This window comes from Hemibagrus wyckioides, linkage group LG24, assembly GCF_019097595.1.
Source record: "Hemibagrus wyckioides isolate EC202008001 linkage group LG24, SWU_Hwy_1.0, whole genome shotgun sequence".
NCBI classification, from domain to species: Eukaryota; Metazoa; Chordata; class Actinopteri; order Siluriformes; family Bagridae; genus Hemibagrus; species Hemibagrus wyckioides.
In genome coordinates this window covers 19,752,456-19,772,676 of record NC_080733.1, presented here as the reverse complement: position 1 = coordinate 19,772,676, position 20,221 = coordinate 19,752,456, and the positions used below count along the sequence as shown (strand labels likewise).

At 48.9% G+C, this 20,221-nt stretch overlaps 1 protein-coding gene across 1 annotated transcript in view; it reads left to right on the top strand.

Annotated features, from left to right (window-relative positions):
* LOC131345101 (SH3 and cysteine-rich domain-containing protein 2-like) overlaps nucleotides 1-20,221 on the top strand; it is a 47,960-nt gene that overhangs the window by 26,687 nt on the left and 1,052 nt on the right. Inside the window, exons 2-11 of the mRNA XM_058377800.1 lie at nucleotides 7,359-7,647; nucleotides 9,227-9,321; nucleotides 9,452-9,533; nucleotides 9,685-9,797; nucleotides 10,048-10,120; nucleotides 10,691-10,740; nucleotides 10,882-10,961; nucleotides 11,171-11,222; nucleotides 11,638-11,775; nucleotides 18,919-20,221. The exon at nucleotides 18,919-20,221 is cut by the window's right edge and continues 1,052 nt beyond it. Of these exons, the coding sequence (XP_058233783.1) occupies nucleotides 7,359-7,647; nucleotides 9,227-9,321; nucleotides 9,452-9,533; nucleotides 9,685-9,797; nucleotides 10,048-10,120; nucleotides 10,691-10,740; nucleotides 10,882-10,961; nucleotides 11,171-11,222; nucleotides 11,638-11,775; nucleotides 18,919-19,017 (1,071 nt within the window). The 3' untranslated portion in view covers nucleotides 19,018-20,221. The remainder of the gene's footprint in view (nucleotides 1-7,358; nucleotides 7,648-9,226; nucleotides 9,322-9,451; nucleotides 9,534-9,684; nucleotides 9,798-10,047; nucleotides 10,121-10,690; nucleotides 10,741-10,881; nucleotides 10,962-11,170; nucleotides 11,223-11,637; nucleotides 11,776-18,918) is intronic.

Genomic DNA, 20,221 nt, shown 5'->3' with positions numbered 1-20,221 from the left:
TTTTAATATTCCACATGCTATGCAGATGATCTGGTAGTGATGATAAACACACAAGAAGATGTCAATGTTTTAACTGATATTTTAAATGACTTTCAGATTTTATCCTCTGCCAAAGTTAACTGGTCTAAAAGTGAAGCCATTTTAGTTGGGGAGTGGGGAGGTGGGCAACCGTCACTACCAGGAGGCTTAGCATGGAAAAGAGGTGGTTTTAAATACTTGGGTGTCTACCTGGGGAACAATGAGTTTTTAAACAAAAACTGGGAAGGTTCTGTAGAGCACGTGAAGGGCAGACTGAGCAGGTGGAAGCGGCTGGTCCCAAAGATGTCCTACAGGGGGCGAACGCTGGTCATCAACAACCTCACCACATCGTCCCTCTGGCACAAGCTGGCATGCGTGGATCCGCCGCCGAACCTGCTAGCGAACATCCAGGCCCTGCTGGTGGACTTCTTCTGGGACGGTCTACACTGGATTCCACAGGGTGTTCTTCATCTGCTGAAAGAAGAAGGAAGACAGGGGCTGGTCCAGCTGTCCAGCAGAGCCGCAGCCTTCCACCTCCAGTTTATCCAGAGACTCCTCACTGGACACAGAGACTTAGTATGGAGAGGAGCAGCAGCCAGTGGATTATTACGCACAGTTCAAGGACTGGGGCTGGACAGAGCGTTGTTTTTAATGGACACAAGAATGCTGGACATTTCTGGATTACCAGACTTTTATCGTGGACTTTTTAAAATCTGTAACGTTTTTAAGAAACAGAACAAGGGCTGCAGAATGCTACACTGGCTGCTGGAGGAGCCTCTGGTGTACGGCGGGAGACTGGACATCTCCAATGTGACCGTCCCTGCACTGACCAGAACTCTCATCTCCTCAGGGATTGTGACGCTCCGGGAGCTTGTGAACATCGCAGGGTCGGACTTGTCGAGGGCAGAGGACCGGGCAGTGTGTATGGGACTGCGGTCCCTGTGTGTTGTCAATCAGCTCCTACACCGCTGGAAATCTGCACTAACATCAGAGGAGCGTGTTCAGCTCATGGACTATCATCATACAGAGACTGGTCCTGCAGAGGATGAACTCTTTCCCCAGCTGAACATCGCTCCTGACCTCGACGGGTGTGCAGGCCCCCTCCTGGAGTGCCGGGGTGAAGGGGAGATGGACTTTGGGTCAGTGTCGGGGAAGCTGCTCTACAGAGCGTGTGTAAAGGTTTTAAATAAGAAGAAGCTGAGTGGGAGGGTGGACACCCCATGGAGAAGTGTACATGGTTTTAATGATGATATTAAACCAGAGTGGACGCACTGTATAAACCACCGTTAACTAAAAAAGCTGCTGACCTCCAGTGGAGGATTTTACACTGTATTATCTCTGTGAACTCTTTTATTTCTGTTTTAAACCCTGATATTGCACATGATTGTCCTTTTTGTTCACAGAGAGAAACAGTTTTTCATGCTTTTATTCACTGCTCCAGGTTACAGTCACTGTTTGTGTTTTTACGGAGCATTTTAAGTTCTTTTAATGTTGTTTTTACTTTTCAGTGTTTTATTTTTGGTTTTAAGTACGTCAGAAAACACCGGTTCAGGTGCCAACTGATCAATTTTATATTTGGTCAGGCCAAAATGGTGATATACCTGAGCCGGAAAAACTGAATAACACAGAACACTGACTGTGACGCCATAAAAATTTTGAGAAGGCTGATCAAATCAAGAATTTTTATTGATTTTAACTTTTATAAAAGTATGAATGAGTTGGATATGTTCAAATGTGTGTGGTGTTGGGAGAATGCTTTGTGTTCTGTTGCAGAAGGGAAACTTAACTTTGCAGCAGAACTAAACTAATCATCATATTAATCATGTTTAAACTCATTTACTGATGTTTAATAAATATTTATTTATTTATCTCTTAAGTCACTGATTTTATATGTGACTTGTGTAAATAAAGTTGTGTAAAAAGTCGTCTCTCCCTCCCTCCCTCCCTCCCTCCCTCTCCCTCCCTCCCTCCCTCCCTCCCTCTCCCTCTCCCTCTCCCTCTCCCTCCCTCTCCCTCCCTCTCCCTCCCTCTCCCTCTCTCTCTCCCTCCCTCTCTCTCTCCCTCCCTCTCTCTCCCTCCCTTTCTCTCTCCCTCCCTTTCTCTCTCTCTCCCTCCCTCTCTCTCCCTCCCTCTCTCTCCCTCCCTTTCTCTCTCTCTCCCTCCCTCCCTCCTTCTCTCTCTCCCTCCCTCTCTTCCTCCCTCCCTCCCTCCCTCCCTTTCTCTCTCTCTCTCCCTCCCTCTCTCTCCCTCCCTTTCTCTCTCTCTCCCTCCCTTTCTCTCTCTCTCCCTCCCTCCCTCCCTCCCTCCTTCTGTAGCTTCTGTAGTCATTGCACAACAAACAGCAAGTTATGACGAATTAGATAAAAAGAAGAGATACAGGCTAAAGAATCATTTAGCCAAGCTGCGGAAGTCCATTGGCAAAAGAAAGCGGAAATGAAGTCATCACACTGGGTGCTCTCTTCTGTCTGTACCACTGTTCTTACCTGTTCTTACCTCTTCTTTCTCTTAACCCCTCCAATGGAGAAGTTAAAGATAGGGTCTTTAAACATCAATGGTGGTAGAGACAGAAATAAAAGAGCAGTAGTTAAAGAACTGATACAGCACAAAAAAACTAGATGTAACTTTCCTACAAGAGACTCAGTGATCGGGCTAATGAGTCAGATTGGGCAATGTGGGGAGAGGGGAAGCTTTTCTATAGCCATGGAACCAATGTTAGTGCAGGGGTGGCAATACTTTTCAACAGAACATTGGGTGAGACAAACACACGAGTAACGGAGCTTAGAGCAGGGTAGGGTCTTAATGGTGGAGACAGAAATAAGAGGCATAGACTTCTTATTTATTAATGTATATGCTCCCAACAATGGTGGCGAGAGGGCACAGCTATTTAACAAACTTAAGAATGCCCTACAACACAGTAGCAGCAGACCCTTGGTGGTGATGGGAGGGGACTGGAATTGCACAGTAGATTTCACCTTAGACAGAAATGGGGAAGAACCACACCCACAGTCTGCTAAGGCATTAGAAGCTCTCATTAGTCAGTGTAGTTTGGTTGATGTGTGAAGGGAAGAAAATCACGGAATCAAACAATACACATGGGTTAAAGTTACAGACACAAGGATCTCTGCAGCAAGACTGGACAGGTTTTACATAGCCAATAACAATAGGAGCAGACTTTATGAAGCAGTCATGTCCCCTACAGGGTTTTCAGATCATCATTTGGTCACAATACACATAATCACATCCGATATAAAAAAGCGCAGGACATACTGGCACTTTAACATAAAATTACTTCAGGATGAGGGGTTTTGTGGGAAGTTTAAGGGGTTTTGGGATGAGTGGAGAAAAAGAAAAACTCACATTAAGGTATTCTGTCAAAAATACACAGTGTACATGTTGGAAATAGTTAAGGGCAAAATTCAAGAACTTGAATCAGAAATAACTGACTCACAAAAAAAAAAGATCTGCAGCAATGATGTGAGTATGGGTGGTTTACTGGAAGGAAGGAGGAGTTTCTTGAGTTCCTTTCTGCACGAACAAGGTAAAACAGCCCTGTTAAGATCTCGCTTTTCTAGCATTAAAGACATGGATGCCCCCAGTGCTTCTTTCTTCGGGCTCACAAAAAGGCAAAACCCCAGAACCAGATGGTTTACCTCAGAAAAGCAGATGGAACTATAATCACAGAGGCAGCTGAAATGAGGAGAGAGGCCACAAAATTCTACATAGACCTCTACAGTGCTGAAGCCTGTGACCTGTCCTGCACGGAGGAGCTACTCAGGGGTCTACCTAAACTGTCTCCCGAACAGAGCAGCATGTTAAGCCTTGTTCACACTACAGGATTTTAAGCCCGATTTAAGCCCGATTTGTAAATTAACGAGCTCGCCGACAGATCGGTCTGTGATCATGGGAAAATCAGCGGGTGATCAGCGCTCGGCAATCTTTGTGTGAACTACTCAATGACGCATCAAAGAGGCTCGCTGACGCATCGCTGACACCTCACAGACAAAATCCAGATATCTGGCATGTTAAATATCTGGGACGGTCGGCCGACTCCACATCACGTGGTGTCAATTGTAGCTACGACCTCCAGCCAATGAGAGAGCAAGTCAACAGAGTTGAGGTCACCGGAAGAAAAGCAGCAGCAGCAACATGGCTTCAAAAATAGTGTGGACACAACATTTATTTTAATAAATTAACATTTATCTAGAGCGAGACTCCTGCCGACATCCATTTTCAAAACAAACCTCTACCGAAAGTCTCGTGTCATTTCCGGATCCAACTGTCGCGTGTGTTTTCGTGACAAAATGTGGTTTGGGGACGGCGTTGAGGCGTTGAGTGACAAGCGTTGTTGTCAGATGGTGTGGTGTGCGACGCCCTCTTGTGGATCATTTACGAAGTGTCGCGTAGTGTGAACACCACAAGGACAAAAGGGACGAAGTGAAGTCATGTGGTCTGAACAGCAAAGTGATCTGCAGATGGTTAAAGTCTTGTAGTGTGACCAGGCCTCTAGGTCTTAAATTGCAAGAAGTGGCCACCGCAGTCCAACAGCTTGCAGTGGGACGTGCACCGGGAATCGATGGACTACCGAACGAGTTTTACAAACATTTTATGGAATTTCTAGGAAAATACCTGCTTGAGGTGTTCGACAGTTCTTTTGTTAATGGAACCTTACCAGTGAGCTGCACAAGAGCAGTACTGTCACTACTGCCAAAAAAGGGAGACTTGGGACTTCTCAAGAACTGGAGACCAGTGGCACTTTTATGCAGTGACTATAAGATTTTATCAAAATGCCTTGCAAACAGACTAAAACAGTGCATGCGTAAAATAGTGCACAGAAATCAGTCATACTGCATACCAAACCGCACCATAATGGACAATCTGTTACTTGTCAGAGATGTGATTGAACTGTGCAGGCTGAACTCATGTGATCTGGGTTTTCTGTCTTTGGATCAGGAAAAAGCCTTTGACAGGGTTGATCATGATTTTCTCTTTCAGGTACTCAAAGCTTTTGGTGTAGGTAGAGGTTTTTTGCTTTGGCTAAAATTGCTATACTCCAAGGCTTGTTTTATTCTTAAGGTTGGAGGTGGTCTTAGCTGTCCAGTGAAAATGGAAAGAGGAATTAGACAGGGGTGCCCATTATCTGGACAACTATATAGCCTGGCAATAGAGCCTCTGTTATGCTGACAGAATGAAACTACAGGGACTGTCAGTTGGAGGTGCTCAGGAAAATCTTGTACTGTCGGCATACGCAGATGATGTGACTGTTTTTATTAAGAACCAAGGCGATGTGCAAACATTGATTGATAGTTTAACTATCTATACTAGAGCTTCTTCAGCAAGAGTTAATTGGGAAAAATCTGAGAGCTTTTTAACAGGGCAGTGGCAGGAACAAGGTCCTCCCATTTTACCAGGCAGTCTTCAGTAGGGAAGAGTTGGCTTAAAATATCTTGGGGTGTTTCTAGGAACAGCTGATTTTCAAAACAAGAACTGGGAGGGCGTAGTGGGGAAGGTGTGTACCAAGTTGTCTCAGTGGACCTGGGTCCTGCCCCAGCTATCCTACAGAGGGAGAGTACTGGTCACCAACAATCTGATAGCCTCCTTGCTGTGGCATCGTTTCACCGTCCTTGAACCTTGAACCAGAGTCACTGATCAGGGATGTTCAGAAGATAATAGTTAATTTTTTCTGGACTGGAGAACACTGGACTCGTGCCTCTGTTCTTTACTTGCTGCTGCAGGAGGGTGGTCAAGGCCTGATTGATCTGTCGTGTCGGGTCAGAACTTTCTGACTGCAGACGGGACAGAGGCTGCTCTATGGAGAAGGGATTGCATGCCCTATTACAGCGCGTTGAAGATCTGAACTATGATAAACATCTTTTCATGCTGAACCTGAGGGAAATGGACCTGTCAGCAACAACATGTTTCTACCAGTTAGTCCTGAGAGCCTGGTCTTCAGTGTTGAGGATCAACAGAATCGACACACAACCCTTTCCATGCATTGAAGAAGAACCACTCTTTCACAGTCCCCTGATACAGTCCAGAATGCTCTCATCTCCCTACATCCAACAGCGTTTCCAGAAAGCAGAGCTCACCAAACTCAAGGATTTGAGATCTGGCAGCGACTGGAAGGCTGCTAGGGATCTGTGTTCTGAGACTGGAGCACTGTCAGCACGCCTTATGCAGAGACTGCTCAGACAGGTAGTTTCAGCTCTACCATCCCGTTTCAGGGAGCTCCCACCTCCCTTGTCCATCTCTGCAATGGTGGGGGAGTATCAGAGGGAGAAGGGAGCACTTTTGTCCTTCCAAACACTACTACTGACAACACTGGAAGATGTCTCCACGAAAGCACTTTATGAAACCTATGTTAAAGTTGCTCATAGAGACTCTCTGGCAGGAGTAAAAGAGTCACGTTGGTCAGAGCTGTTGATACCAGACTCTTCCCCATGATGCTGGATGCTCCAGGATGATGCTCCAGGATGCTGGAGGTCCCTGTACAAACCACCCACAGAGAAACGCATGGCTGATCTACAGTGGCGGATAGTGCATGGGGCCATGGCCACAAACAGACACGTGGCACACATTGACCCCTCTAGGGGCAGAGAGTGTTTCTTTGGTGGTAGGAATGAAACAGTGGACCACCTGTTCTTGTATTGTGAGTGTCTAAACAGGCTTTTTTCAAGGCTTAGAGCTTGGTGTAGAGGGTTGGGAGTCACATGGACAGAGCATCTTTGTGTTTGGGCCAAAGTATGTTCCATAGAAGAAATCTGTTGCACTACTGAACTTCATCATAGGTCAGGCTAAGCTCGCTACATGGCTTACAAGGAAACAGGGTTACAGGGTTGTTTTTAATGTTTTTCATTTTTCTTTTCCTTCTTTGAGTTCTGCATATATGCTGCCTTTTTACTGTTGTTTCCAAAGTCTGAATTTCTTCTCAAAATGTTAATTAAATGGAAAATTTAAAAGTAAAAAAGTCTCTCTCTCTCTCTCACCCTACCTCTCTCTCTCCCTACCTCTCTCTCTCCCTCTCTGTCTCCCTCTCCCCCCCTCTCTCTCCCCCTCTCTCTCACTCACTCTCTCTCTGTATCTCTGTCTCTCTCTGTATCTCTGTCTCTCCCTCTCTCTCTGTCTCTCTTCCTCCCTCTCTCTCTCTCTCCCTCCCTCTCTCTCTCCCTCTCTCTCTCTCCCTACCTCTCTCTCTCCCTCTCTCTCTCTTTCTCTCTCTCTCTCCCTCCCTCTCTCTCTCTTTCTCTCTCCCTTTCTCTCTCTCCCTCCCTCTCTCTCTCTTTCTCTCTCCCTCTCTCTCTCTCTCCCTCCCTCTCTCTCTCTCTCTCTCTCTCTCTTAGCAGTTGTTGAGGTTAAAGCGTTCCTTGGCGTTCATGCGCAGTAAGAGCGTGGAGAATTTCTTCCAGCGTTCCAACAGTGATGCCCGTTTGCCTTCTGACATCACTGATGAGGCCCCGCCCCCTTCCCCACCCCTGCTTCCCAGGTCACCGCTGCCCAGCGACAGCCCCAAACCCCCTTTAAGCCCGTCTCAGCTGGTGCAGCAGAAGCCCCGCCCTGCACAAACACATTGTTTCCAGGATCACGTGTTCCGTCGACCAACCAGCTGTCAGCTCTGTAAACACATCATCGTGGGTAAGTGCTGTAACAGATCTCATATAGCTCATCCTGTCAGAGTGTTAAGCTGTTGAACTCTGGATTCTGATTGGTCAGATGGTGTTGATAAATTTCCTATAAGGGCAGCAGGAGGAGGAGGGGAGGGGGGAGGAGGTGGGAAGGGGTAATAACTCACTGAGCAGATCTCAGGCTAAAAATTAGAACTGGATCAGAGACACAACAAACTGCATGTGTAACCTAATTCACTGTCTCTGTCTGTCTCTGTGTCTGTCTGTCTATCTGTCTCTCTGCCACTGCCTCTGTGTTTATCTGTCTGTCTGTCTGCCTCTGTGTCTGTCTGTCTGCCTCTGTGTGTGTCTGTCTATCTGTCTGTCTGCCTCTGTCTGTCTGTCTGTGTCTGTTTGTCTCTGCTTCTGTCTGTCTATCTATCTGTCTGTCTCTGTGTCTGTCTGTCTGCCTCTGTGTCTGTCTGTCTCTGCTTCTGTCTGTCTATCTGTCTGTCTGCCTCTGTGTCTGTCTGACTGTCTGTCTGTCTGCCTCTGTATCTGTCTGTCTGTCAATCTGTCTGTCTGTATGTCTGTCTGTGCCTGTCTGTCTGACTCTGTGTCTGTCTGTCTGTCTGCCTCTGTGTCTGTCTGTCTATCTATCTGTCTGTCTCTGTGTCTGTATGTCTCTCTGTTTGTCTGCCTCTGTGTCTATCTATCTGTCTCTCTGCCTCTGTCTGTCTGCCTGTGTCTGTTTGTCTCTGCTTCTGTCTGTCTATATGTCTGTCTGCCTTTGTGTCTGTCTGTTTGTCTGTCTGTCTGCCTCTGTGTCTGTCTGTCTGTCTGTCAATCTGTCTGTCTGTATGTCTGTCTGTGCCTGTCTGTCTGACTCTGTGTCTGTCTGTCTATCTATCTGTCTGTCTCTGTGTCTGTATGTCTCTCTGTTTGTCTGCCTCTGTGTCTATCTATCTGTCTCTCTGCCTCTGTCTGTCTGCCTGTGTCTGTTTGTCTCTGCTTCTGTCTGTCTATCTGTCTGTCTGCCTTTGTGTCTGTCTGTTTGTCTGTCTGTCTGCCTCTGTGTCTGTCTGTCTGTCTGTCAATCTGTCTGTCTGTATGTCTGTCTGTGCCTGTCTGTTTGACTCTGTGTCTGTCTGTCTGTCTGCCTCTGTGTCTGTCTGTCTATCTATCTGTCTGTCTCTGTGTCTGTATGTCTCTCTGTTTGTCTGCCTCTGTGTCTATCTATCTGTCTCTCTGCCTCTGTATCTGTCTGTCTCTCTGCCTCTGTGTCTGCCTGTCTCTGTGTCTGTCTGTCTGTATATCTGCCACTGCCTCTGTGTCTGTCTGTCTGCCGTTGTGTTTGTCTGTCTGCCTGCCTCTGTGTCTGCCTGTCTCTCTGCCTCTGTATCTGCCTGTCTCTCGGCCTCTGTATCTGCCTGTCTCTGTGTTTATCTGTCTCTGTGTATGTCTGTCTGTCTGCCTTTGTGTCTGTCTGTTTGTCTGTCTGTCTGCCTCTGTGTCTTTCTGTCTATCTCTCTGTCTTTCTGTACATTTGACTCTGTGTCTGTCTGTCTGTCTGCCTGTCTCTGTGTCTGTCTGTATATCTTTCTCTGTAGGGAATTCTAAACAGGGTCTACGCTGTAGGACATGTAAAATCTCGGCTCATCTCTGGTGCACTGCAGAACTCTCGCAGCAACCATGCCAAGGAAAAGTATGTCTCTCTCTCTCTCTCTCTCTCTCCCTTTATCTCTCTCTCTCTCTCTGTCTCTCTCTCTAAGAAGTGTGCTCAGTAGTGTGTACTACAGTAGAGGGGAAGTGTAAGCACGTCTCTTCTTTCTCAGGCTGGTATGTTCAAGAGAAACTTCAGCACTCCTTCAATCACCTGTGACCAGTCAGCAAGCAAAGAGGCTCAAACTACACCAGGTGTGTGTGTGTGTGTGTGTGTTCGAAGTAGACGTACTTAGAAAAAACTGAGGTGTGTGTGGAAAAAAGCTGAAGGCTGTACCGAAGGGATATTACTGTACACTGACCTGCTTTTGTCCCACACTGTGTGTGTGTGTGTGTGTGTGTGTAGAGGCGAAGGTGCGAGTGGACCCAGTCTATGCTACACTACGCTATGGGACATCCTTGGCCCAGATGAGCCGATCTAGTTTTGGGAGTGTGTGTGAATCTCCAACATGCATCCTGGTAAGCGTGTGTGTGTGTGTGTGTGTGTGTGCATTTAGATAATGTTTTGTATAAGAATAATAAAAAAAGACAATAATATGTATTGTACTTAGTTGAAGCACTTAGTAATGATTGAATATTAATGAGTTATGATGAGTTTATTATAATGACTCACTGACGGCATTAGTATTCATTATACACTCATTAATATTCATTATACACTCATTAATATTCATTATACACTCATTAATATTCATGTGATGGTTCTCAGGGTGAAGGAGGGGAGGAGAAGGACGAGGTGGAGATCGAGACGGACAAACGGACAAATAACGACACAGAGAGCAGTGATTATCTCCATTACTTTAAATCTCAGACTCTCTTCATGATTGTGTGTGTGTCTGTCTGTGTATGTGTGTGTGTGTCTGTCTGTCTGTGTGTGTGTGTGTCTGTCTGTCTGTCTGTGTGTGTGCATGTGTATCTGTCTGTGTGTGTCTGTCTGTGTGTGTGTGTATGTCTGTGTTTGTGTCTGTGCATGTGTATCTGTCTGTGTATGTGTGTGTGTGTCTGTCTGTCTGTGTGTGTGTCTGTCTGTCTGTGTGTGTGCATGTGTATCTGTCTGTGTGTGTCTGTGTTTGTGTGTGTCTGTCTGTGTGTGTGTGTATGTCTGTGTTTGTGTCTGTGCATGTGTATCTGTCTGTGTGTGTGTTTGTCTGTCTGTCTGTCAGTCTGTCTGTCTGTGTGTGTGCATGTGTATCTGTCTGTGTGTGTCTGTGTGTGTGTGTCTATGTGTGTCTGTGTCTGTGTGTCTGTGTGTGTGTGTCTGTGTGTGTGTGTGTGGTTTATTGCCCCTGTGATGTTTGATAAAGTGTTTCTGTGAGTAAACACACTTCCAGTCATGTCTCCTCTCACTGCAGGTCTGCCCAATCCTGAGAGCTCCAAGACTGAAGTGGAGGATGTGATAAAAGTAACCTCACACACACACACACACACACACACACACACACACACACACGTTGATGTAACAGCCAATCAGAGTGCAGTGTGTGTGTTCTCATTAGAATATTTAAATCCATGTGAAGAGTCTCCTTCATTCGTGTGATTCCAGGTCCCCAGGTTTCACCCCATCCACACATACGTGGCTCTCTACAAGTTCCTGCCACAGGAGCAGAACGATCTGGAGTTACGGTGAGTGTGTGTGTGTGTGTGTGTGTGTGTGTGTGTGTGTGCGCATGTGAGAGAGAGAGAGAGAGAGAGATTTAAATCCCCTGACCACCTGTGAGTGGCATAATGTTGGATTACGGAGAGAATAAAGTTCTGTTCTTCCCACACACGCACACACACACACACACACACACACACACACACACTCCTCCTCTCTGTGGTGATGTTCTCAGTCCTGGAGACCGAGTGCAGGTGACTGATGACTCTAATGAAGACTGGTGGAAGGTAAGAGGATTCCTGAACATTTTTTAGTAAATTTTTTATTTTTTTAAATGTTTTGATTTGCAGACATTTATAAATTTTATAAATTGTGTTTTTTTTTTTTTATTCTTGTTTGATGTTGTTTGTGTGATTAAAGCTCATGTGTTTCCATGTAGCTTCTAGCTTACTAGCGTCCATGCTAACAGCAGATTGTACATGAAGTAAAAATCTCAAATGAATCTAAATGTACTTTCACTTCATCACTCAATATCACAATATCATTATTCACAAGAGAACACATGTCTTCTCAGGATCTTCAGGAAGTGCAGATGACAACTTCCTGTTGATCATGTGACTTATGGAACATTATGGCGTTCTGCCAAATAACATAAATATAAATGTAAAGTTAAATGAATGCTGTGTGTGTGTGTGTGTGCAGGGGAAGAGTGGGGACAGGGTGGGTTTCTTTCCTGCTAATTTCGTACAGAGAGTGCGTCCAGGTGAGAGTGTGTGGAGGGTCACGCAGGGTGTCCATGGCAACCGACAGATGGGTTACATGACTGTTAAGGAAGATCAGGTAACACAAAATACACACACACACACATCATGTGTCTCTGTGTCTCTGTCTGCGCTCCATGTCTGTGTGTCTGTGCTCTCTGTCTGCACTCCATGTCTGTGTGTCTGTGCGTCTGTGCTCTCTGTCTGCGCTCCATGTCTGTGTGTGTGTGTGTGTCTGTGCTCTCTGTCTGCGCTCCATGTCTGTGTGTCTGTGCTCTCTGTCTGCGCTCCATGTCTGTGTGTCTGTGCTCTCTGTCTGCGCTCCATGTCTGTGTGTGTGTGTGTCTGTGCTCTCTGTCTGCGCTCCATGTCTGTGTGTCTGTGCTCTCTGTCTGCGCTCCATGTCTGTGTGTCTGTGCTCTCTGTCTGCGCTCCATGTCTGTGTGTCTGTGCTCTCTGTCTGCGCTCCATGTCTGTGTGTCTGTGCTCTCTGTTTGCGCTCCATGTCTGTGTGTCTGTGCTCTGTCTGCGCTCCATGTCTGTGTGTCTGTGCGCTCTGTCTGCGCTCCATGTCTGTGTGTCTGTGCTCTCTGTTTGCGCTCCATGTCTGTGTGTCTGTGCTCTCTGTCTGCGCTCCATGTCTGTGTGTCTGTGCTCTCTGTCTGCGCTCCATGTCTGTGTGTCTGTGCTCTGTCTGCGCTCCGTGTCTGTTTGTCTGTGCTCTCTGTCTGTGCTCCGTGTCTGTGTGTCTGTGCTCTCTGTCAGTGCTCCGTGTCTGTGTGTCTGTGCTCTCTGTCTGCGCTCCATGTCTGTGCATCTGTGCTCTCTGTCTGCGCTCCGTGTCTGTGTGTCTGTGCTGTCTATTTGTGCTCAATGTCTGTGTGTCTGTGCTCCGTGTCTGCGCTCCATGTCTGTGTGTCTGTGCTCTGTCTGCGCTCCGTGTCTGTTTGTCTGTGCTCTCTGTCTGTGCTCCGTGTCTGTGTGTCTGTGCTCTCTGTCAGTGCTCCGTGTCTGTGTGTCTGTGCTCTCTGTCTGCGCTCCATGTCTGTGTGTCTGTGCTCTCTGTCTGCACTCCATGTCTGTGTGTCTGTGCGTCTGTGCTCTCTGTCTGCGCTCCATGTCTGTGTGTGTGTGTGTGTCTGTGCTCTCTGTCTGCGCTCCATGTCTGTGTGTCTGTGCTCTCTGTCTGCGCTCCATGTCTGTGTGTCTGTGCTCTCTGTCTGCGCTCCATGTCTGTGTGTGTGTGTGTCTGTGCTCTCTGTCTGCGCTCCATGTCTGTGTGTCTGTGCTCTCTGTCTGCGCTCCATGTCTGTGTGTCTGTGCTCTCTGTCTGCGCTCCATGTCTGTGTGTCTGTGCTCTCTGTCTGCGCTCCATGTCTGTGTGTCTGTGCTCTCTGTTTGCGCTCCATGTCTGTGTGTCTGTGCTCTGTCTGCGCTCCATGTCTGTGTGTCTGTGCGCTCTGTCTGCGCTCCATGTCTGTGTGTCTGTGCTCTCTGTTTGCGCTCCATGTCTGTGTGTCTGTGCTCTCTGTCTGCGCTCCATGTCTGTGTGTCTGTGCTCTCTGTCTGCGCTCCATGTCTGTGTGTCTGTGCTCTGTCTGCGCTCCGTGTCTGTTTGTCTGTGCTCTCTGTCTGTGCTCCGTGTCTGTGTGTCTGTGCTCTCTGTCAGTGCTCCGTGTCTGTGTGTCTGTGCTCTCTGTCTGCGCTCCATGTCTGTGCATCTGTGCTCTCTGTCTGCGCTCCGTGTCTGTGTGTCTGTGCTGTCTATTTGTGCTCAATGTCTGTGTGTCTGTGCTCCGTGTCTGCGCTCTGTGTCTGCTTTCTGTGTGTCTGTGCTCCATGTCTGTGTGTCTGTGCTCCGTGTCTGCGCTCCGTGTCTGCTTTCTGTGTGTCTGTGCTCCATGTCTGTGTGTCTGTGCTCCATGTCTGCTTTCTGTGTGTCTCTGCTCTCTGTCTGCGCTCCATGTCTGTGTCAATATCATTATTCACAAGAGAACACATGTCTTCTCAGGATCTTCAGGAAGTGCAGATGACACAACTTCCTGTTGATCATGTGACTTATGGAACATTATGGCGTTCTGCCATAATGTCTGTGCTCTTTGTCTGCGCTCTATGTCTGTGCTCTTTGTCTGTGCTCCGTGTCTGTGCTCTTTGTCTGCGCTCCGTGTCTGCGCTCCGTGTCTGTGCTCTCTGTCTATGCTCCGTGTCTGTGTGTCTGTGCTCTCTGTCTGAGCTCTGTGTCTGTGCTCTTTGTCTGCGTGTCTGTGCTGTCTGTCTGCGCTCCGTGTCTGTGTCTGTGCTCCATGTCTGCGCTCCGTGTCTGCTTTCTGTGTGTCTGTGCTCCATGTCTGTGCTCTTTGTCTGCGTGTCTGTGCTGTCTGTCTGCGCTCCGTGTCTGTGTCTGTGCTCCATGTCTGCGCTCCGTGTCTGCTTTCTGTGTGTCTGCGCTCCATGTCTGCGCTCTGTGTCTGCACTCTGTGTCTGCTTTCTGTGTGTCTGTGCTCCATGTCTGTGTATCTGTGCTCTCTGTCTGTGCTCCATGTCTGTGTGTCTGTGCTCTGTGTCTGCGCTATGTCTCTGTGCTCAGTGTCTGCTTTCTGTGTGTCTGCGCTCCATGTTTCTGCGCTCCATGTCTGTGTGTCTGTGCTCTCTGTCTGCACTCTCTGTCTGCACTCTTTGTCTGTGCTCTGTGTCTGTGTGTCTCTGCTCTCTGTCTGCACTCCGTGTCTGTGTGTCTGTGCTCTCTGTCTGCGCTCCGTGTCTGTGCGTCTGTGCTCTGTCTGCGCTCCGTGTCTGTGCTGTCTGTCTGCGCTCAATGTCTGTGTTTCTGCGCTCCATGTCTGCACTCTGTGTGTCTGTCCTCCATGTCTGTGTCTGTGCTCTGTGTCTGCTTTCTGTGTGTCTGTGCTCCATGTCTGTGTGTCTGTGCTCTCTGTCTGCGCTCCATGTCTGTGTGTCTGTGCTCCGTGTCAGCACTCCGTGTCTGTGCTCTGTGTCTGCGCTCCATGTCTGTGTGTCTGTGCTCCATGTCTGCGCTCCGTGTCTGCTCTCTGTGTGTCTGTGCTCCATGTCTGTGTGTCTGTGCTCTTTGTCTGCGCTCCATGTCTGTGCTCTCTGTCTGCGCTCCGTGTCTGTGCTCTCTGTCTGCGCTCCATGTCTGTGTGTCTGTGCTCTGTCTGCTCTCTGTGTCTGTGCTCTCTGTCTGCTCTCCGTGTCTGTGCTCTCTGTCTGCTCTCCGTGTCTGTGTGTCTGTGCTGTCTGTCTGCGCTCCATGTCTGTGTGTCTGTGCTCTGTCTGCGCTCCGTGTCTGTGCTCTCTGTCTGCGCTCCGTGTCTGTGTGTCTGTGCTCTCTGTCTGCGCTCTGTGTCTGTGTATCTGTGCTGTCTGTCTGCGCTCCGTGTCTGTGCTGTCTGTCTGCGCTCCGTGTCTGTGCCTGTGCTCTCTGTCTGCGCTCCGTGTCTGTGTATCTGTGCTCTCTGTCTGCACTCTGTGTCTGTGCTCTCTGTCTGCGCTCCGTGTCTGTGCTCTTTGTCTGCGCTCTGTGTCTGTGTCTATGCTCTCTGTCTGCGCTCTGTGTCTGCGCTCTATGTCTGTGTCTGTGCCCTTTGTCTGCGCTCCATGTCTTTACTCCGTGTCTGTGCTCTCTGTCTGCACTCCGTGTCTGTGCTCTCTGTCTATGCTCCGTGTCTGTGTGTCTGTGCTCTCTGTCTGAGCTCTGTGTCTGTGCTCTTTGTCTGCGCTCCGTGTCTGTGTGTCTGTGCTCTTTGTCTGCGCTCCATGTCTGTGCTCTCTGTCTGCGCTCCGTGTCTGCGCTCCGTGTCTGTGCTCTTTGTCTGCGATCCATGTCTGTGTCTGTGCTCTTTGTCTGCGATCCATGTCTGTGTCTGTGCTCTTTGTCTGCCATCCATGTCTGTGTCTGTGCTCTTTGTCTGCGCTCCGTGTCTGTGCTCTTTGTCTACGATCCATGTCTGTGTCTGTGCTCTTTGTCTGCGCTCCGTGTCTGTGCTCTTTGTCTGTGCTCCGTGTCTGTGCTCTCTGTCTGCGCTCCGTGTCCGTGTCTGTGCTCTCTGTCTGCGCTCCGTGTCTGTGCTCTGTCTGAGCTCCATGTCTGTGATCTCTGTCTGCGCTCCGTGTCTGTGCTCTCTGTCTGCGCTCCATGTCTGTGCTCTCTGTTTGCGCTCCGTGTCTGTGCTCTCTGTCTATGCTCTGTGTCTGTGCTCTCTGTCTGAGCTCTGTGTCTGTGCTCTTTGTCTGCGCTCCGTGTCTGTGCTCTCTGTCTGCGCTCCGTGTCTGTGCTCTTTGTCTGCGCTCCATGTCTGTGCTCTCTGTCTGCGCTCCGTGTCTGTGCTGTCTGTCTGCGCTCCGTGTCTGTGCCTGTGCTCTCTGTCTGCGCTCCGTGTCTGTGTATCTGTGCTCTCTGTCTGCGCTCTGTGTCTGTGCTCTCTGTCTGCGCTCCGTGTCTGTGCTCTTTGTCTGCGCTCTGTGTCTGTGTCTATGCTCTCTGTCTGCGCTCTGTGTCTGTGCTCTTTGTCTGCGCTCTATGTCTGTGTCTGTGCTCTTTGTCTGCGCTCCATGTCTTTACTCCGTGTCTGTGCTCTCTGTCTGCACTCCGTGTCTGTGCTCTCTGTCTATGCTCCGTGTCTGTGTGTCTGTGCTCTCTGTCTGAGCTCTGTGTCTGTGCTCTTTGTCTGCGCTCCATGTCTGTGTGTCTGTGCTCTCTGTCTGAGCTCTGTGTATGTGCTCTTTGTCTGCGCTCCGTGTCTATGTGTCTGTGCTCTTTGTCTGCGCTCCATGTCTGTGCTCTCTGTCTGCGCTCCGTGTCTGTGCTCTTTGTCTGTGCTCTTTGTCTGCGATCCATGTCTGTGTCTGTGCTCTTTGTCTGCGATCCATGTCTGTGTCTGTGCTCTTTGTCTGCGCTCCGTGTCTGTGCTCTTTGTCTGCGATCCATGTCTGTGTCTGTGCTCTTTGTCTGCGCTCCGTGTCTGTGCTCTTTGTCTGTGCTCCGTGTCTGTGCTCTCTGTCTGCGCTCCGTGTCCGTGTCTGTGCTCTCTGTCTGCGCTCCGTGTCTGTGCTCTGTCTGCGCTCCATGTCTGTGATCTCTGTCTGCGCTCCGTGTCTGTGCTCTCTGTCTGCGCTCCATGTCTGTGCTCTCTGTTTGCGCTCCGTGTCTGTGCTCTCTGTCTGAGCTCTGTGTCTGTGCTCTTTGTCTGCGCTCCGTGTCTGTGCTCTCTGTCTGCGCTCCGTGTCTGTGCTCTTTGTCTGCGCTCCGTGTCTGTGCTCTCTGTCTGCGCTCCGTGTCTGTGCTCTTTGTCTGCGCTCCATGTCTGTGCTCTCTGTCTGCGCTCCGTGTCTGTGCTCTTTGTCTGCGCTCTGTGTCTGTGCTCTGTCTGCGCTCCGTGTCTGTGCTCTCTGTCTATGCTCCGTGTCTGTGTGTCTGTGCTCTCTGTTTGAGCTCTGTGTCTGCGCTCCATGTCTGTGTGTCTGTGCTCTTTGTCTGCGCTCCGTGTCTGTGTGTCTGTGCTCTTTGTCTGCGCTCCATGTCTGTGCTCTCTGTCTGCGCTCCGTGTCTGCGCTCCGTGTCTGTGCTCTTTGTCTGTGCTCTTTGTCTGCGATCCATGTCTGTGTCTGTGCTCTTTGTCTGCGATCCATGTCTGTGTCTGTGCTCTTTGTCTGCGCTCCATGTCTGTGCTCTTTGTCTGCGATCCATGTCTGTGTCTGTGCTCTTTGTCTGCGCTCCGTGTCTGTGCTCTTTGTCTGTGCTCCGTGTCTGTGCTCTCTGTCTGCGCTCCGTGTCCGTGTCTGTGCTCTCTGTCTGCGCTCCGTGTCTGTGCTCTCTGTCTGCGCTCCATGTCTGTGATCTCTGTCTGCGCTCCGTGTCTGTGCTCTCTGTCTGCGCTCCGTGTCTGTGCTCTCTGTTTGCGCTCTCTGTCTGCGCTCCATGTCTGTGCTCTCTGTTTGCGCTCCGTGTCTGTGCTCTCTGTCTGAGCTCTGTGTCTGTGCTCTTTGTCTGCGCTCCGTGTCTGTGCTCTCTGTCTGTGCTCCGTGTCTGTGCTCTTTGTCTGCGCTCCGTGTCTGTGCTCTCTGTCTGCGCTCCGTGCCTGTGCTCTTTGTCTGCGCTCTGTGTCTGTGCTCTGTCTGCGCTCCGTGTCTGTGCTCTTTGTCTGCGCTCTTTGTCTGCGATCCGTGTCTGTGTCTGTGCTCTTTGTCTGCGCTCCGTGTCTGTGCTCTTTGTCTGCGCTCTGTGTCTGTGCTGTTTGTCTGCGCTCCATGTCTGTGTCTGTGCTCTTTGTCTGCGCTCCATGTCTGTACTCCGTGTCTGTGCTCTCTGTCTGCGCTCCGTGTCTGTGCTCTCTGTCTATGCTCCGTGTCTGTGTGTCTGTGCTCTCTGTCTGAGCTCTGTGTCTGTGCTCTTTGTCTGCGCTCCATGTCTGTGTGTCTGTGCTGTCTGTCTGCGCTCCGTGTCTGTGTCTGTGCTCCATGTCTGCGCTCCGTGTCTGCTTTCTGTGTGTCTGTGCTCCATGTCTGTGCTGTCTGTCTGTGCTCCGTGTCTGCGCTCCGTGTCTGCGCTCTGTGTCTGTGTGTCTGTGCTCTCTGTCTGCGCTCCGTGTCTGTGCGTCTGTGCTCTGTCTGCGCTCAATGTCTGTGTTTCTGCGCTCCGTGTCTGCTTTCTGTGTGTCTGTGCTCCATGTCTGTGTGTCTGTGCTCCGTGTCGGCACTCCGTGTCTGTGTGTCTGTGCTCCATGTCTGCTTTCTGTGTGTCTGTGCTCCATGTCTGTGTGTCTGTGCTCCAGGTCTGCTTTCTGTGTGTCTGTGCTCCATGTCTGTGTGTCTGTGCTCTTTGTCTGCGCTCCGTGTCTGTGCTCTCTGTCTGCGCTCCGTGTCTGTGCTCTCTGTCTGCGCTCCATGTCTGTGTGTCTGTGCTCTGTCTGCGCTCCGTGTCTGTGCTCTCTGTCTGCGCTCCATGTCTGTGTGTCTGTGCTCTGTCTGCGCTCCGTGTCTGTGTGTCTGTGCTCTCCGTCTGCGCTCTGTGTCTGTGCTCTCTGTCTGCACTCCGTGTCTGTGTCTGTGCTCTCTGTCTGCGCTCCGTGTCTGTGCTCTCTGTCTATGCTCCATGTCTGTGCTCTCTGTCTGCGCTCCGTGTCTGTGTGTCTGTGCTCTCTGTCTGAGCTCCATGTTTCTGCATTCTGTGTGTCTGCACTCTCAATATCTGTGCTCTCTGCAGATCTGCGTGGGGAAGAAGGAGGACAGTGAGGGATTTGTGAAGCTGTGCAGCGGGAAGAAGCGAGGCCTGGTGCCTACACACTCTCTGGAGGAGATTTAACAGACGTCACACCCTGCATATGACTCCATTAATAAAACCCTCACATTAAACATCCTGAGGTCTGAAACTCCGTCGCTCTGACTGGACCAGAGACTCGGAGGACCAGAAAGCAGGAGATTGTGACCAGTGCATTGTTGTTATTTAATACATAAGTGTGTAACCAAATAAATGTGTAGTGTCTCTGTTTAAACACACACACACACACACACACACACACACACACACACACTGATTACAGGTTGAATCTAAACTAAAATTTGTCTAATTAAAAAAAAATTTCTAATTTCTGCTGATGAGTTTATCTTACAAGCTAGCTAGCTTAACAAAACATGCTAGCTTGTAGCTCTATAGCTCAATATATGACTAGTGGACTAGTATTACTCCACCTGCTGCATTAGCTTAGCATAAAATGCTAGAAAGTCAACTCAGTGACTGTATCGTGTAATTTTTTTTATATCAGATTAGCATCAGTGGATTTGCATGGTTGTAAGTAAAGTGTAACTAGGCCTTTGGAATTATGTGAGTTTTTTTTGAGAGCTTACATTTATAATTCAAAAAGTCAAAGTCAAAGAAGCTTTATTGTCACTTCAACCATATATATCTGATGCAGTACACAGTGAAGTGAAACAACGTTCCTCCTAGACCAGAGGTGCTACACAGAACACAGACAAAGTACAGAGACGCAGACAAACATAGAGATAAACATATAGATAAAACTAAACTATACTTAAGGTGCAAGAAAAACTAGACATACAACAGAAGTGTACAGGATGAGAAGACAGGACAGTGCAGATAAACAACATGTAGACAGTGCAGATCGCTGTGTACAGAGAGTGCAAATAAGAAATTGACATTTGTGCAAAGAACAGCGTATACAGTGAGCGCAAATATTAAAGTGACACATGTAAACAGGATTAATATAAAAAATGTAAAGTGACATGTGCGTGCAAACAGGACAATTTAGTGTGTGTGTGTGTCCAGCACAGTTCAGTTCTTCTTGGAACACAGTTCTCAGCTTTTGTGCATGTGTGTTATGTATGTGTGTGTGTGTCCGTGTCCAGCACAGTTCAGTTCTCCTGTTGAAGTCAGATCTTGGTTGTGTGTGTGTGTGTATGTGTGTGTGTGTGTGTGTGTGTGTGTGTGATCAGTTCAGCTCAGTTCTCTGTTGAGATACCTGATTGCCTGAGGGAATCAACTGTTCAAC